A 16,645-nucleotide genomic window follows, 5' to 3' on the forward strand; every position below is an offset into this window, starting at 1 on the left:
CCGTACACATATCACAGTCATGGTGATGGTGATGAAGATGAAGACAATGGTGGTAACAATGACAGCTAACATTTTTGGACCCTTACTATATACTAAGCACTGTGTTGAGGGCATAATCTCATTTAATCTTTGCAACAATCCTCTGAGGTAGGCATTAGGAATAAACCCCAGCTCAGAGAGGGTAAAGAACTTGTCCAAAACTTAGAGTTTGACCTATGTCTGTCTGACTCCAGAAAACATGCTACTGGCCATTATGTTCACCTGCTGTAATGCATTCCTGAAAACATGTCCAGACATCAAATCTCCAAAAGTCTGAACAAACAATAAAATGCTATAGGGACTTTCCATTCCGAGACAGGTAAAAATGTTTGAAAAGTCCATCACTACATACTCTTTGGCAATATATTTCTGTCAATTCGCACATGGTCTTTATGTGCTTTTTCTTCAAAACTGAACCAAAAACCAAGTGGCATAAGTCTCTCGAACATTTGGCTGAAGCTAAACAGTTCTTGTTTTTAGTATGCTTACTGATTTACAGCCTTGCAATGAATAGTTTTGGCATTTACATTTTTCATATAATTAAATGCAACTGATGAGAGAAAAATAAGATGCTCAGGTACTTGCACAGACACAAAGGTAGGGACTGCCAAAACCGAACTGCCAGCTGGCAGCTTGCTGCTATGCAGCCATGCAAAACCTGGTTCTGTTTCTTTACCAGTTGATAAACAAACACCCACATTGACTTTAAATTTTTGCCTCTATGTCTAAAGAAAAAAAGTATCAAATATCTCACTGCCCTGTTATTTAAGATTAGGCAGGCACTATATAGTAATAGGTGCACGTGTGCTTGTGTGTTCGTCCACACACAAACACATGCACGTGCACCAGAAGTTGATTAAAACAAATTGTGCAAGTGGAAATAACAGCTTCTACTGACTTTCAATCCATACAAGAAAAGATCTAAATCCCAGAATGACTACAAGAGGCTTCAAGCCTTCTCAGGATACTTTAAAATCATCTTAATTAGAACATATATACCCAAGTCATAACTGTGATTGTGCATAACACACATAAACACATGGAGACAGACACACAGGATGAAACCTAGGGAGCTTTTCCTTCTAGAATCTGAGATTCAATGGATGGGTATTAGGAGAGTAAAAGAGGATTTTCACTTTATCTCAGTTTTGTACCATAAAATTATATTCATGTATTACTTGAATAATCCATAAAATGATAAATTAAACACACACATATAAAGGATATGAAAATAAAGCAGAGGAACAAAATTTTCTTTGCTTTCTAGTTAGTTTTAACAACAGTCTTCTGCTCTCGTGTGTGCGTTGTGTCATGGATAACCTGTGCTCTGTGGTAGGAGGTCTCTGAGGAAAATGCTGAGTACTTAGGATCATTGAATAAACACAGAAGATACGGGCTGAGCGAAATGGTTGTTCTATACTATTTATGAAGAATCCACTATGTATAAAAATGTCCTGCTCAGTTAAAATAGTTAGAAAAGTTTAGGAAGGGAAAAAAAAAGACCTTGGCTAAAGTTTGGAGACAGTTGACAAAAAAGCTGTTGGGCCCAGAAGAAACAAATCTGCTTTAAATCCTTTATGATATGAGAGGAGAGACTCGGTAACTGAGGGACACAAGTGAGAAAGGAGGAAGAGGAGGTGGGTGGTGTCATACCAGGAGTATGGGGAGAAGCATGGTATCAGGACACTGCCTATAGTTTTGATTTTTCAGTTTGTACTATAGGAAAAAAAATTAAGAAATATACTTTAAAAATCCAGACTATAAAAGGCAGAGACAGTATCATGTTAGGAAGATTCATGAAACAAATGTAAATGAAAGTTGAGTCTAGGTTCCTGAGATTAGCAGAACTGAGAGAGAAGCAGCTCATGAATGCAAGGTTGAAAAATTAGCCAAATAGTGTGTGTGCTTTCATGTGAGTACTGACATTCTTACACCTCAGAACCTAGCGTGGAGGGGAGAAGGAGCAAGAGCAGTAGAAGATAATGCTTCCACACTGGAGTTAATCTGGCAGCCCTAAAGGACGAAGCATTGCAAATGAGGAGAAGGGAGTTGGACTAACAGTAAGTCAAGGGATTCTAGAATGCTGACAGCACTTGCTCTTAGAGGTAACATGTTAACTAAGGTCCCAAGGGTTCAATCAATACGTACTCTATTTAATAGTTACATTTATATGTACAAAGTGACTGTAACTGGTTGTCTCTCTGTCACTGGCACACAAGAATGCCCACTTACCATCTTGAACTATCTGGCAGTGGCTGCTGGAATTGTAGGTAATTTACACCACTGAGTAAAAAACAATTTTCTAAAGGAGTTGTCTTTTGTCCTGTAAAAGGACAAAAAATGCTACCACTTGATATTGAGGGTGAATCTACCTCACCTGCAAGTTGGGGTCCAGAATCACTGTTCAGACGTGCCAAGTGCTAACTGAAGTGGTGATTTCCAAGACAACCTGTTCTACTTGGTGTGTGGGCCTCTGTGACCTTGTACAGTGGATGTAGCGAGGGATTCTCTTCTGGTGTCTGAGGGCTGAGCTTCTAATCCCCGCTCTACCGTGTTCTAGCTGGGTGACTTGGGCATGTACCCCACCTCTCTGAGCGTTGACATGAGGTGTAAGTGGGTAATAACAGTGCCTGCTTCACAGGATTGTTGTAAGGACTGAATGAGAAAACCATTTGCCCGACACAGAGCAGAGCTGACTAAATGCTAGTACTATTATTCGCATTCTAGCTCTATATGAACAGAATTATCTACTTGACCTCTTAGTATTTTGAAATTAAAACAACAAAATCAATAACAACAAACAAAAACCTTGTAAACTAACTATGAATTAGATATTTCCCTTTTAAATTTAATAGAGTGGTTTCCTAGAACTATGTACATAAATGAATATGAAATACAAGGAACAGAGTAATAGGAGAAATATTTTTTCTTAAAACATTATGATTTTCACAAATGAATATTTTAAAAATATAGTTTAACAAGTTATTGAGTATTACCTTTGGTTTCTTTTTTTTTAAAACCACATATGATTATATATTTTCTAAATTTTAAGAAATTTAAAAATCATAATGCTTTCTTAGTGAAAGACACAAAAAAATACATTTTGTCTATGGGTTCTACAGGATATGCAACATTGCCTCAAGAATGCATGAAGTGACTGAACATAATGTGGGCGTATGAACCACAAACTGACCACATAACACAAACCCTTGTTTAAATTTAAGTAAGCAGGGATTGTTTTCCGTCTTGTGAGCAAATATGAATGTTCTTGCATTTTACATAAACATTGTTCTTTACTTTAGAAACTTTTACTTTTTACTCATGTATTTTGATAACGTTCACATAAATAAATATATACAGGCAAATCTGTGTGATAGAAAATGTAATATGTGAATTGTACAGTTTCTTGTTCTATACAAATTTAATAATATTCATACTAGTTGTCTAATCAAATTGCAGGGTTCTGCTGGGTTGTAGTGCATTTTGACATAAAGAATTGTGACTTTCTTATAACTGATTTCAGTTTCAAAAGCATTTCAAAAATTTCAGTTTAACTCAGAGAAAGTTTATACATGTGATATGAAGAATTGAATTATCTAAATAATATGTTAAAAATCATATTTAAATCTATTTTTGTAAAGGTTTTTTTTGGCAATAATGTGGTTAGAAGATGATTTGCTAAATTCTGTAATTCGTTTGATAGAAAGAGCCAAAGATAATTAAAAACCAAAACTCCTAACCCAACAGGGCCCCGTAGAAAGACACTTATGGCCCTACCCACCACACAGCTCCACCAGGCCCCGTCTCCCGCTGGAGTGCCCGGTGGCTTCCACCTCTGAGCGTGAGCCAGAACTGGCGCGGTGTGTGCCTCACCTGGGCCTGTCTCAAACACATCCTCTGAACTCACAAAACCAGAGTCCCCCTCAGCACCAACTCGAACTTTGTATGCTGTTCCTGGCATTAGACCCTTTAACCCAAAGAAGCTCCGAGAACCATTTACAATTTCTTTTCTCCATTCTTCTTTGCCTATGGAAATTTTGCAAAAACAACAAATTTGAATAATTTAAGGGACCAGAAGTCACTTAATGCTTCAAGAAAGGAAAATTCTTTATAAGCTAATGACAAAATCTAGGATGCTTAGGTTTACCATTTTAGATTATTACAAATGTAGTCATGACAAATGGATCAATTAAAATAAAATATCTTCAAAGAAAAATTGATTGGATATCTTGACTGCATATTAATTGTATATACTTTCACTGTATTATTCTTTTTAGTACAAACAAAGCTTCTTTATCTGCACCTTGCCTTAGGAACTGTTAAGTTTCTCTAAAGCTGTTTACAAAAAGAACTATGACATATTAAATAGCTTAAGTTAACTATGGGAGGAATTGTTTTTTAAGATTCACAAGATGAATCTTTTGGTAAACTTAAATGCCTTCTAATTTAAACAATTTATAGATTCAACCTTTTCCAAGTATTGGTTTTTCTAAAGGGATAGTTATTTTTAAAAATGTCTATTTGCATGATAAAAGCCTAAACATAAAGTTGGACTCCAGTCAACATTTTGTCGCATTTATTGGTCACCCAGCTTATTAAGGGGGGGCACTGGGAGTTTCATAAACTGCTGAAAACGAAAGCTGCCCCATCTCCCAGTAGGCGTGACCAGGAATTAAGTGGAGTACCTGATTTGGGTATACAAGGGCTGTCCGGATAGTATCCAGCCATTGTTAATATAATGAGAACCAGTTACATAGCTGGATATTTTCCAGACACCCCTCTTCTATCAAACACTAAAACATGATGGATGTGTCCTTAAAGTATTAATTTTCTGGAATTTCTTGTAAAATTTTCTTGGAATAGTTTGGGCAAAATGAATACTTTCAAGTCAGTTTGATTTCTGCTAGTTCAAGATCCAATTTGAAAAAAAACTTTTCTTCTTTTCTACTTGTACTTACAAATATGATAATTCATTATTACTCTTATTTACATGTCATGGGCATAGAACCGGTTTTACACATCATGATATGAAAATGACATATGTAATGGAACTTAATGCTCCTTGTTATTAATAACATGAAAAAAGGGATTCCTAGTTATATATAAAATATGTAATAGGCTGATGGTTCACTATAAGTTTTTTTAGATAACTCATTCATATAACTGGATCAAGTTAGTTTTCAAGGTGATCCATAGCAAGTCCTTAAAAATGCTCATAATCTCTTAAAATGTATCCCCCAAATTAAAAATCTGGTAATGAAATTGTTTCTTACTGCCTGCTACACCATATTCAACATAAAAGTTCACATGCTCTGGTCCCTCATACTCCCAACTGATATTGGCATAGGTCTCAGCAGCTGCGGCAGTCAGATTGCTGATCCTGGGACTGACTGCTTGAACTAAACATACAATAGAAAAATAAAACAAACAAACAATCATATTGCAGCACCGTACACACAAATATAAAATAGGTTTAAATACTCTGAAATTGTGCAAATAAAATTAAATTAGAACTTACTGTTAAAATTTAGGGTTCACTCATACTTTCATTACAGAAAGGTTTTTCATTTATTAAATTAGAGCCTTAGGAAATAAATTAATCAGAAATAATGATGTATAATACTAAAATTTATGACTTCTATTATAGGGCTTCTGAACAGTGTAAACTGTTGTCCCAGGAAATATCACAGTCTTCATTTACTGATGTATTAATATGATGGAGAGGGGATTGCTGAACAATCCCAGGGGGAGAAGTCATCATGGAATATCAGAGACTTCAAGGTAAAACCCAGTACTATGTGGCTACTTTTCAATTCTATTTGCCATTTCAGTGCAGGTCTTTAAAGAAATGGTGTTGGTATGAGAAACAATGCTTGTTAGAATAGTGGCCTTTGATCTGTTTTGAGTAATAGACTTCATTGAAAATCTGACTTGGGGAGCTCAGGGACCCCAGGTGAGGAACTCCTACTTTAGAGAATGTTGGATGGTTAGAGTACACTGGACGAGAAGCTGCAAAAGGAAGTGCCAGATATGCTATATCAGAAGTTAAGAAAGAAGAAATAAAAGGAGTAAGAACTATATCATTTAATATACCACAGAGAGCAAGACAATCTTAGCTGTTAAGTATTTGTTACATAGCATTTTCTGAAAAATCATAATGCAACCTAAATAGCGTCTTAAAAATCCAAATTATGGATACTAGATGATGCTATATGCTTGCTACTAAGTAAAGACAACATCTAAAGTCATTAAAAAATGTTATTTGAATATTTGAGGCTGACAGTCCTGTCAGCCCTACCTCAATAGCTTAAACTAAAAATGACATATTTAGAGATATATTAACTTTGGTAGTAAAAAAAAATAAGGTAAATTTATTATCCCAGAGAAAATGTACTAGGATAGTACATCAGAAAGCATCAGTGGGTTTACTCAGACTATAAAATTAAATATTAAAATAAGTTACATTTTTTTTTTTTTTTTTAATTTAATTTTTTTTTTTTTTGAGACAGAGTCTCACTTTGTTGCCCGGGCTAGAGTGAGTGCCATGGCGTCAGTCTAGCTCACAGCAACCTCAAACTCCTGGGCTTAAGCGATCCTACTGCCTCAGCCTCCCGAGTAGCTGGGACTACAGGCATTCGCCACCATGCCCGGCTAATTTTTTGTATATATATATTTTAGTTGTCCATATAATTTCTTTCTATTTTTAGTAGAGACGGGGTCTCGCTCTTGCTCAGGCTGGTCTCGAACTCCTGACCTCGAGCGATCCACCCGCCTCGGCCTCCCAGAGTGCTAGGATTACAGGCGTGAGCCACCACGCCCGGCCAAGTTACATAATTTAGAAGCTAACTACCTCTGCTGGAATAAATATAATAAAATAGCATTTCTTAGGATCAAAAAAAGAGAGAAATATATTAAAGAAGTTAAATAATGCTTTTTATCTCTGAAACATTATTCAACAACACCATGTATATTTTGTTTCTCTCTGTGCTAAGCACAGGGAAACAGCAGAGAACAAAACTGATTATTGAATTATGCAGAGTCTTTCTGTGAACCTAATTAATTTTAGTTTTCTGAGATTTTCTTCTAAAGGAATAATTATAGGAATATGATCAGTCAACAGAGACAGTAAATATGCACATGTGTATAAAACATCAGTGGCGAAGAACCGAAGCAAAACATGAATTGTCTTTAAAAATTTTAGAATCATGGAACTGAGAAATTTAGTCTTGGAGTAATTATGGAAGATGTTCTAGGCTGGCTTCAAGGCCCACTTCAACATTACTTTTATGGATCCTGTTTGGTACAATAAATGCTTCATTCCCCTATGCTCGGATAACATTCTGTTCCAACTACTATTTATAGTAGTTCAAATTACTATTTATATTCTGTTCAATCTATTTATTATTCATGCACTGGTCTTACCCACCAGATTTTAAGCACGTCAAAGGCAAGATCTGTGTTACTATCTTGATATACAGTGTCTTAAAAAACTGGTGCATTTCCCGCGCCAGATAGACATTAGCTGTTGAACTCTTTCAATCTTCTATGCTTCTGGGTAGACTTGTTTTGTTTTGTTTTTGTTCAGGCCAAATAAAGGCATGAACTTTAAACTTGCTTTTTATTTACTGGTTCTTTACTCTAGAAAAATATTAATCATATAGTGAGGGTCAGATCACAGAGAAGATTCATCACTAGCTGATCTTCAATGTCCTTCTCTGCTGACTCCTAACTGGTTGGCCACAGCAGGCTGCTAATTAGGTCAAGAATGCATATTCATCCTCCAAAGTGAGGTATCACAAGATCGGAAGAATAGGCACCACATGTACTCACCATCAAATTGGCACTAACTGATCAACATTAACTAAGGTGCTCACACAGTAGTAATAGTCTCTAGGGATTAGGGGGTTAGGGGTGGGTAAACTCACAACTAATGGACGCGGTGAGTGTTGTAGGGGGGAAAGGGCATGCCCCAAATCATGGTTTGGGTGTGGCAAAGTCATAACATGTAACCAAAATGTTTGTACTCCCATAATATCCTGAAAAAAAAAAAAAAAAAGAATGCACATTCAGTTCCTGCCTTGCCAGTTAGTTTCTCCCTATTCCTGTACCCTAATTCAATTAGTCACCCAATAACAGTGTTCTGATGGTTGGTCTCAAGAGTGAAAGAGCAAAATGCTACGGACAAGTGTCAATCCATCAACAATGCTGGAAACATAACTTAAATCCCTTATCTGCATGTTTTGTTTCATTTTTACAAATGCTTTCACAGGTCTACCTCCTAGACTCCCAGAGCCTGAAACCATTTAAAGACATAGAATTTAAACAGCCAAACAACTATAATTCTTTTTTTTTGGAGACAGAGTCTTCCTCTCTTGTGCTGGGTAGAGTGGTTCATTGGTGTCATCATAGCTCACTGCAACCTCAAACTCCTGGGCTCCAGTGATCCTTCTGCCTCAGCCTCCAGAAGAGCTGGGACTATAGGCGTGAGCCATGATGTCTGGCTAATTTTTCTATTTTTAATAGAGATGGGGTTTTGCTCTTGCTCAGGCTGGTCTCAAACTCCTGGCCTCAAGCACTCCTCCCGCCTCGGCCTCCCAGAGTGCTAGGATTATAGCCATGAGCCACTGAGCCCAGCCTAACAACTATAATTCTTATATAAACATTGAGGGCTTTAACAATACAAAGAAATGGATAAAAATAAATGACTTGAAGATCTTGAGTATTTCCATGCTCAATTATATTGAGGAGAACAGTAAGAAGAAGGGTTAGTGTGGCATCACATAGTTAATTAAATTATCCTGGCTCCTTCTTCATGGTTTATAATCCTTTTGTAATTATATATTTGAAAGCTTGGGTTTCATTAACATCTATTAAAATCTGTATGAAAATTAAGACATACAAACTCAGATGCATTTCTTTCTCCCTCTTGGAATAGAAGTGAATTAAAATCACTTTTCATGAAATCCAATTCATGATAAATTAATATTAGATGTTGATGATTCCACAGCTAAGGACATCACAGGTGTTTTCTCTTGATTCATCTCTAATTTATTCCATTTTCTACTGTTTTAAGTTAAAATATAAAAGAGATTTAAAAATTAAAATTTGAAAGGATTTTGGAGAACTTTAATTTTTCTCCTGCCAGAGATTATCTAAATTCTGCACATATGGAGAAGGGATAGAGAAGACAAAAGAATTCATTCTTAGGCTGAAAAAAAAAAAAAAGAAATATTTTTAAGGAAGGAAAACCCAGGATCACAAATTATGCACGAGCAGTTTAAAGTCTTGCCATGTTAAAATATTATATTTTTATGCAAGCAATGTTTAATTACTGCTGCACTATGAAAAGAACCAATATTAAAAATAAGTCAGATTTAGCTTTTTTGTTTTTCCTTAAACACTATTTCATGCCTTATCTGAGATCTGTCAGATTTTAATATTAGGGACTCAATGAACTTTCAGACACTCCATTTTTGCTTGTCTCCGTAAGTAATTCACACAGTTCAATTTAATAACAACAAATGGTAAAACCGAAACGCTTTCAATAAAGATTTCTTTTAATTTATTAAAAACCGGGGTGATGTTTTTCCCAGTAGAATGCATATCCTTTTCTAACATAACAAGTCAATGGACTACTCAGGCTTGCTTCACAGGTAGCCCTGTTGAAGTATAATTGCTCTGCCACCAACTCCAGGCACAGCCACAGTGACATGTCCACTGTGTAGGAAAAGAGGCCAGGCTTTTACTGGAATGCTTCAGTTAAAGTCACACAGCAGTAAACTGTTGTACAACAACCAATGATTTTAATTAATATCTAATTATCACAGAAAAGACATATACATATAAAAGAAAGCAAGTAATCTTTCTATAATATTGTAGCAGGTAGAAAGTATCGTAGAAAGAAAGCAATCTTTCTACAATACTGTAGAAATTTTGAAATTTTACAACTTTGTCCTTTGGAGTTTAAAAACACAAATAAAACATTATCAAGATGACTGAAAATGGTCATAGTTCTTATTCAATCTCTCCAAAATGTATCTGATCTACATTTCGTAATTTACCAAGGTTGTGAACTGTAAGCAAATTTCTAAGCAAATAGAAAAAAAAGTATCAAGTCTAAGCTCACAGGAGTTGAATAATTTAGGGCAAAGCACTTATTTCTCTTGGTCTTCTTTTTCTTCATTCCTATTTGTACTCATTTGGTTTGTGAAAGCCCAGGAAAACCCCAGACCGTGGGCACGCCATGTGAAAACAGCGCCGTGGCAGGGACTCCACTGCTCTCTAGAAAGCTGACTGGTCAGCCAACAGCCAAGGGTCAAAGATTGGGGCATCTTTGGCATTGCTCAGGAGGTGAAGACAGAATGGAATAACACAGCTGAGCAGAGCATGGAAGACTTGCTTGCAGGGAATCCCAGTGGGAAGACTTAGTCCCAAACCAGCTGGAGGGTATTGCTAAACCCAAATCCCAAATGGACAGTGCTGTGTGATGCCAGCAGCGTGTACACTGTGTCTATGAGGAATGCAGCTAAGTCAGATTAGAACAGGACGCTCAGTTGATCTGACTTTTCAAGGTTGTTTTTATCACAGGGCTAATAGATCTGGACCCTTAAATGTGTGGCATGGCCATACAGAGGATCTGTGGTAAATCCACAATTTTGGTCCCGTCTGATCCAACCAAAATCATATTATTAAAAGCTAAGATTAGGATTTGTATCAGGGATAAGTCTTGAAAAAAAATTTGGGGAGAATTCAATATGTGGCTTTTTACTTGTAAAAAAGGACTAGAAATTAAATTTAAAGCCAAGATTGGCCAAAATCTTCTCCTCCTTTTGGTGATTCAAAGCATATTTTATTTTTTGTTTTTCACCCATGCTGCACTTCCCCATGTTTCACATTGCAAATTTCACACATGTATAAAGTCATGCAGATGAATTATTTTACCTTTGCCTGCACCTACATCAGGTGGAGGAATACCAGCTTTAATGAAGGGAAACAGAAATAGGACACTATATAGTTAGATGTCACACAGCCATAAGCATGTATAGAGATAAAAAACACTTATTAAAATGCTAAAGCATGCAAGAAGAATGAAGCCACATCAAGTACAGGGGACAAAGATATGTTGGTGTCCCCAAATTTACCCAGTATTCAAATCCACACATAAGCTGCATTATTCATGCTTGTCTATTATCGAAGAAGGCTTAGGATATTTCAAACCATTTTTGGATAGAAATGTCAATTTCTATTGCTATGGAATATAATCAAATGAATAATCCTTAGCAATTCTACAGTTTAGAGACATGCAAAACCAGAAAATCTTTTTCAATATTTTTGATCATTTTCATTGAATCTAAAATTTTCAGAATTTTTTAAAAAGTATGAAAGGAAGTGTTAATTCCTATTCTAAATACTTTAGTGAGGCTATTTTGCTTTTTCTGTACCAGATGATTCACCAGAACACAAAATCCCTTGGCCAAACACAAAATAAATACATTATTTAATAATTGTTTCAATTTCCTTGCTAGAAAACCTAAAGCAATATGTGAACTAGAAGATTATTTCCAGTGAATCAGGACCAGAACTAGAATTACATATACTTATGTATAAGTGTGTGTGTCTGTGCGTGTGTGTATAAAGTTGTAGATAGGGAAATACATTATCTTGAATTTCAAATTCAAGTGTGGCAAATATAATTTCTCACTCTCACCCTAATATTGTCATATAAGTTTAAAAGTTTCACATGGTCTTAAAAAACAGATATCAAATAATTATTTCAGTATAAGCTAAATAACTGATTTTATAATATATCAGAATGAGAAATTACAAATAAGTGTTTGTATTAATCGGGTAGGATGGCTACTCCATGGTAAGAAGGAAACAGAAAGCATCAACTTGAGTTAAACATTTTTATTCCAGGATACTTATAATTATTTGGATTTTATACATACCCATCTTACCTTCATCCATAGTTGTTACTGCTTCCTCTGTAATTTGACTTCCTGATCCTGCAGATGTTTGTGCATAGAAATAAAACTTATACCGAGTGCTGAAATTTAAATTTTTTAAAGTCCATCGTGTCTTGTTGGCAGGAATTTTTAAATCTACCAGAGGTCCTAATTCATGTGTACTGTTAACTGTCAATAAGAAATAACAAACAAGTGCATTCCTCATTAATTGCTATGCTATTATAAAATAAATATGTTAACCAAAAATGTCAAACCTGGCTTACATTGGCTTATAATCCTACTCACGCTTTGCCTGACATACTAAATGATAACCTTTTACAGCTCCTATAATATGTTTATCATATCATTTAACAAGGGGGAATATGTTCTTCAACAGCCTATAAGCTAGGAGAATTTTATGGTTGAAGCACAACAGCATTTAAAAAAAAAATCTGTGTTTTTGCAGGTAGAATCGTGTATTGTTAAATAACCTCAAACCTTTTCTTCAGAGGCCTTGTGCCCTTACAGATGATGCCAATCTAATCTAAGGATAGCACCTACCTACAACTCACCCCTCAAGGTCTGTATTATTCTACAGATGACTTAATTTTCAATAGCATATACATCATTTTTCTTTAAAAAGACTTGAAGTTCTTTCTAAAAGAACACAGGCAGGTATATGTATATATTTGATAGATACAAAGAAATAATAGCTTGTATTTTATGATAAGAAATATTTTTTAGACCTTATTTCCCCTTTCCCCTTCCCAAAAACTTACTTGGCTGATATTTTAGGGTGTACTCAGTCAAAATGCCATTCGGGTGGCTCGGTGGATCCCATTCCAAAGTGAGGGAGTCCAGTGTAGGATTAACAATCTTCAAAGACGAAGGAGCACTGGGGACTTACAAGGAGAACATACAGTCAACACAAAGGTTTTTCAATGTTTCAAAATGTATTAAAATGATATTTCACCAGGCTCATACAATTCATCAAGGTTTTAATTTTCAGAAACTCATTCCTAACTCAGCTGAAAATACATTAATATGAACCTATGACAGGTACTTATTTATTCTCTTCCTCTTTTTCTCTTACCATTTCCATTTAGATTCATTAAAACCATCCTCTCAAAATACATTTTTACTTTGTATTTATATGGACCCCAAATAAATATTTTTGAAGGAGATAGTACTTATTTGATTCATGAATGCTGTCTTTTTTTTTTTTTTTTGGAGACAGAGTCTCACTCTGTTGCCCAGGCTAGAGTGAGTGCCGTGGCGTCAGCCTAGCTCACAGCAACCTCAAACTCCTGGGCTCAAGTGATCCTACTGCCTCAGCCTCCTGAGTAGCTGGGACTACAGGCATGAGCCACCATGCCTGGCTAAATTTTTCCTATATATTTTTAGTTGTCCAGATAATTTCTTTCTATTTGTAGTAGAGATGGGGCCTCGCTCTTGCTCAGGCTGGTCTTGAACTCCTGAGCTCAAAATATCCGCCCTCCTCGGCCTTCCAGCGTGTTAGGATTACAGGCGTGAGCCACCACGCCCGGCCCATGAATGCTGTCTTAATAAAAGCTAACTAGTTACCAAGTGAAACTATTCTAACCAGACCTTTGAGTGGAAGCAGCTGTGTTCTGGGCCATTCAGGACTGTTTTCCCCAACAAACCAGGTGCCTCCAAACAGTCAGAATGTCCTGCCCGCTGGGCTTTGGGCACGGGCCAACCTGCCCAGGTGTGGACATGTTCTTATCCTGAAAGCTGACAGCTGCCCAGGATCTAGAGGTGATGGACAAAAAGCCCCAGTACTGGCACACCCCCGGCCCCGGGCAAGGCCTGAGGGGTGTCAGGTTCTCTATGGCAGAGGCTGGCAAAGTACCAGAGAAAACATGCCGGGTCTTCTTTTATTCACTTCCTTATGAGGGTGATGGCTGGTGGCAGTTCTCCCTCACGATGGTCCCCTCCCCTACCATATCCCCTGGAAACCCATTGTTGGCACCGTCAGGCCAGCTGAAAACCAGAGTCAGCCTGAACTTCTCCATCTGCCTCATTTCCACCTTCTCCTGAGACACAAAATCTTTTTTCTTTTCTTTTTTTCTGGGACCTGAAATCCTACCAACTCTATCTCCTTAATCTCAGCCATATCCATCCCCTCCTCTCCTCATCTTCTCTGCTACCTCCCCACTTCAGGCCCTCAACAGCCTTTGCCTGGGCCTAGAACTGTGCCTGGCACATAGCTCTCAGCTTCCTCAACCCAATAAGTGGTTCTTAACTTTTGGAGATTACAGACCCCTTTGAGAATCTGATGACAGCCATAAACTCTCCATAGAAAAATATACACACATTTTGCATATAATTTTAGAAGGTTCATGGAGCTCCTTAAACCCATTCACTGACCCCCTAAGGGACTACAGATTAATATTCATAGCATCCAAGACCACCCATGATCTGGGTCCTCCCTAGCTGACCTTCCTCTCCATTTCTGGCCACACAACTAGCAGTTTCCTGAAGGAGCCATGCTGTTTCATACCTTTGTGTCTTCAGACATACCACTTCCTCTCTCTTTATCCTTTAATCCTCCGATCATCTCTTCTATGACACCTTCTCCTGAACTATCTAAAGGACCAGTGTGGAGCCTCCCTTGTGACAGCCTCGAGTAGAAAGAGCCCCGACTCTCTCAGGGACAGTGAGACCAAGGACAAGTGATTGTAATGGGATGGGAGTTTGGACACAGGGTGACTGTCATCCATTTAGTTCTCAGGCTTTTCATATGAGGGTACTGAGGCTTAGAGAAGTTATAGAACTTGCATCAGGTCAGAAAGTTAATAACCAAAATAAACATCAAGTTAGCAGGGTTCAGATAGTATACGTGTGCAGAAAAATTTTAAGGGAGAGAGTGTTTTAGGGTAGCATTTTGTGTTCTGAAGCCTTCTATGTACACTTAGGCTATATATAAGCTGACATTTTGCCAGCTTTGTGTGTGCTGTGTTCATCTCTGGACAAAGGCCACTTAGCTTCCAGAATATACTTTATTTAGAAGGCCTTCTGTCATGCAAACCTCTCGGGCCATGTCGCGTGTCTCTGAGATCTCAGATACACATCCATCCCATACCTCCTTCTGGAGTATTAAAAACTTGGTCGGCGCTGGCGGGGCCCTCCCCCTTCCCATTGACCACTCGGACGTTCAGCGTGTAGTGGCTAAAGGGCTCCAGCCCAGGCAACATGCCGTGAGTCTTGCTGCCTTGGAAGGTGAGGATCTTTTTCTCAATGTGACGTCTGTTTCTTTTAGATGGACTTTGTGCCTTCCAGTAGTAAATCTGAAACAGCAAGAACAAAAGTCAGGGGTGCACAAAGGAACAAATGAGATTCCCCATGTACTCACAAAATTATCGTTTTTTTTCAGAAAATTCCCTCGGTGCATTTTAGAAGAACATTACTAGCAAGAATGATGGATACTGATTCTGAAGCAAGAGGAATAGAAATCCACAGATAATGAGGGAAATTAAATTAAGACAATGTGACAAAGCTGGGCTATACTATTTTGTTGTAGGAGTACACGTGAAATAAATGAAACAGCAAGAGACCCATACGGGTCTACAGAACACGAGACAAATGGATGACAATAGGATTTAAGTCTTTTACTTGTATAAAATAATTGTTATTTATTAAGTCATCTTAAATTCTTCTTAGGAATTTAAAGACTTTTTTTTTTTTTTATTTCATCTTGTTATGGGGGATACAGAATTGCAGGTTACATACGTTGCTCCTGTACCGCCTTTCCCCCCAAGTCAGAGCTCCAGGAGTGTCTGTTCCCCAGGTCGTGCGCGTTGTACCCATCATGTAGGTATATATCCCTCCCTTCCCCACCCCCCCTTCCCGAGTCAGCACCTTCAAGTGTTACCACTCCCCAAACGGTGCGCAATGCACTCATTGTGTAGGCATACCCCCATCCCCTCCCCCACTCCCCACCTCAGTCTGATATCCGATTGGTGTCGTTCCCAGATGTGTATTTAGGTGATGATCAGGGAAACCAATTTTCTGGTGAGTACATGTGATGCTTGTTTTTCCATTCTTGGGATACTTCACTTAATATAATGGGTTCCAACTCTCTCCAGGAGAACCATAGAGATGTCGTATCTTCATTATTCCTTATAGCTGAGTAATATTCCATGGTATACATATACCACAGCTTACTAATCCAATCATGTATTGATGGGCATTTGGGTTGTTTCCACATCTTTGCTATTGTGAATTGTGCTGCTATAAACATTCGGGTACATGTGTCTTTGTTACAGAATGACCTTTTTTCCTCTGGGTATATGCCCAGTAATGGGATTGCTGGGTCAAATGGCAGGTCTACTTGAATCTGTTTAAGATACCTCCATAATGCTTTCCACAGGGGTTGCACTAGTTTGCAGTCCCACCAGCAGTGTATGAGTGTTCCTGTCTCTCCACACCCACGCCAACATGTGTTGTTTTGGGTTTTTTTGATAAAGGCCATTCTCATTGGAGTTAAGTGATATCTCATTGTGGTTTTGATTTGCATTTCTCTGATGATTAGGGATGTTGAGCATTTTTTCATATGTTTGTTAGCTGGAATTTAAAGACATTTTTAAGAGAAATCAACATTATATACAGAATCTTGCAATGTTAGAAAAAAAAAATTG

At 37.5% G+C, this 16,645-nt stretch overlaps 1 protein-coding gene across 50 annotated transcripts in view; it reads right to left on the minus strand.

Annotated features, from left to right (window-relative positions):
- Window positions 1–16,645, minus strand: part of NRCAM (neuronal cell adhesion molecule) — a 264,004-nt gene that overhangs the window by 14,255 nt on the left and 233,104 nt on the right. For 14 of the 50 annotated variants that reach the window (XM_069462461.1, XM_069462469.1, XM_069462462.1 and 11 more), the window contains 3 exons: window positions 15,091–15,295; window positions 12,764–12,886; window positions 11,997–12,173 (listed from right to left, as the gene is read on the minus strand). In XM_069462461.1, the coding sequence (XP_069318562.1) occupies window positions 11,997–12,173; window positions 12,764–12,886; window positions 15,091–15,295 (505 nt within the window). Of the gene's footprint in view, window positions 1–3,912; window positions 4,066–5,312; window positions 5,439–10,980; window positions 11,017–11,987; window positions 12,174–12,763; window positions 12,887–15,090; window positions 15,296–16,645 lie in introns of all 50 variants that reach the window. The other 36 variants (XR_011231790.1, XM_069462447.1, XM_069462439.1 and 33 more) reach the window with 12 other exon arrangements.

This window comes from Eulemur rufifrons, chromosome 29, assembly GCF_041146395.1.
Source record: "Eulemur rufifrons isolate Redbay chromosome 29, OSU_ERuf_1, whole genome shotgun sequence".
NCBI classification, from domain to species: domain Eukaryota; kingdom Metazoa; phylum Chordata; class Mammalia; order Primates; family Lemuridae; genus Eulemur; species Eulemur rufifrons.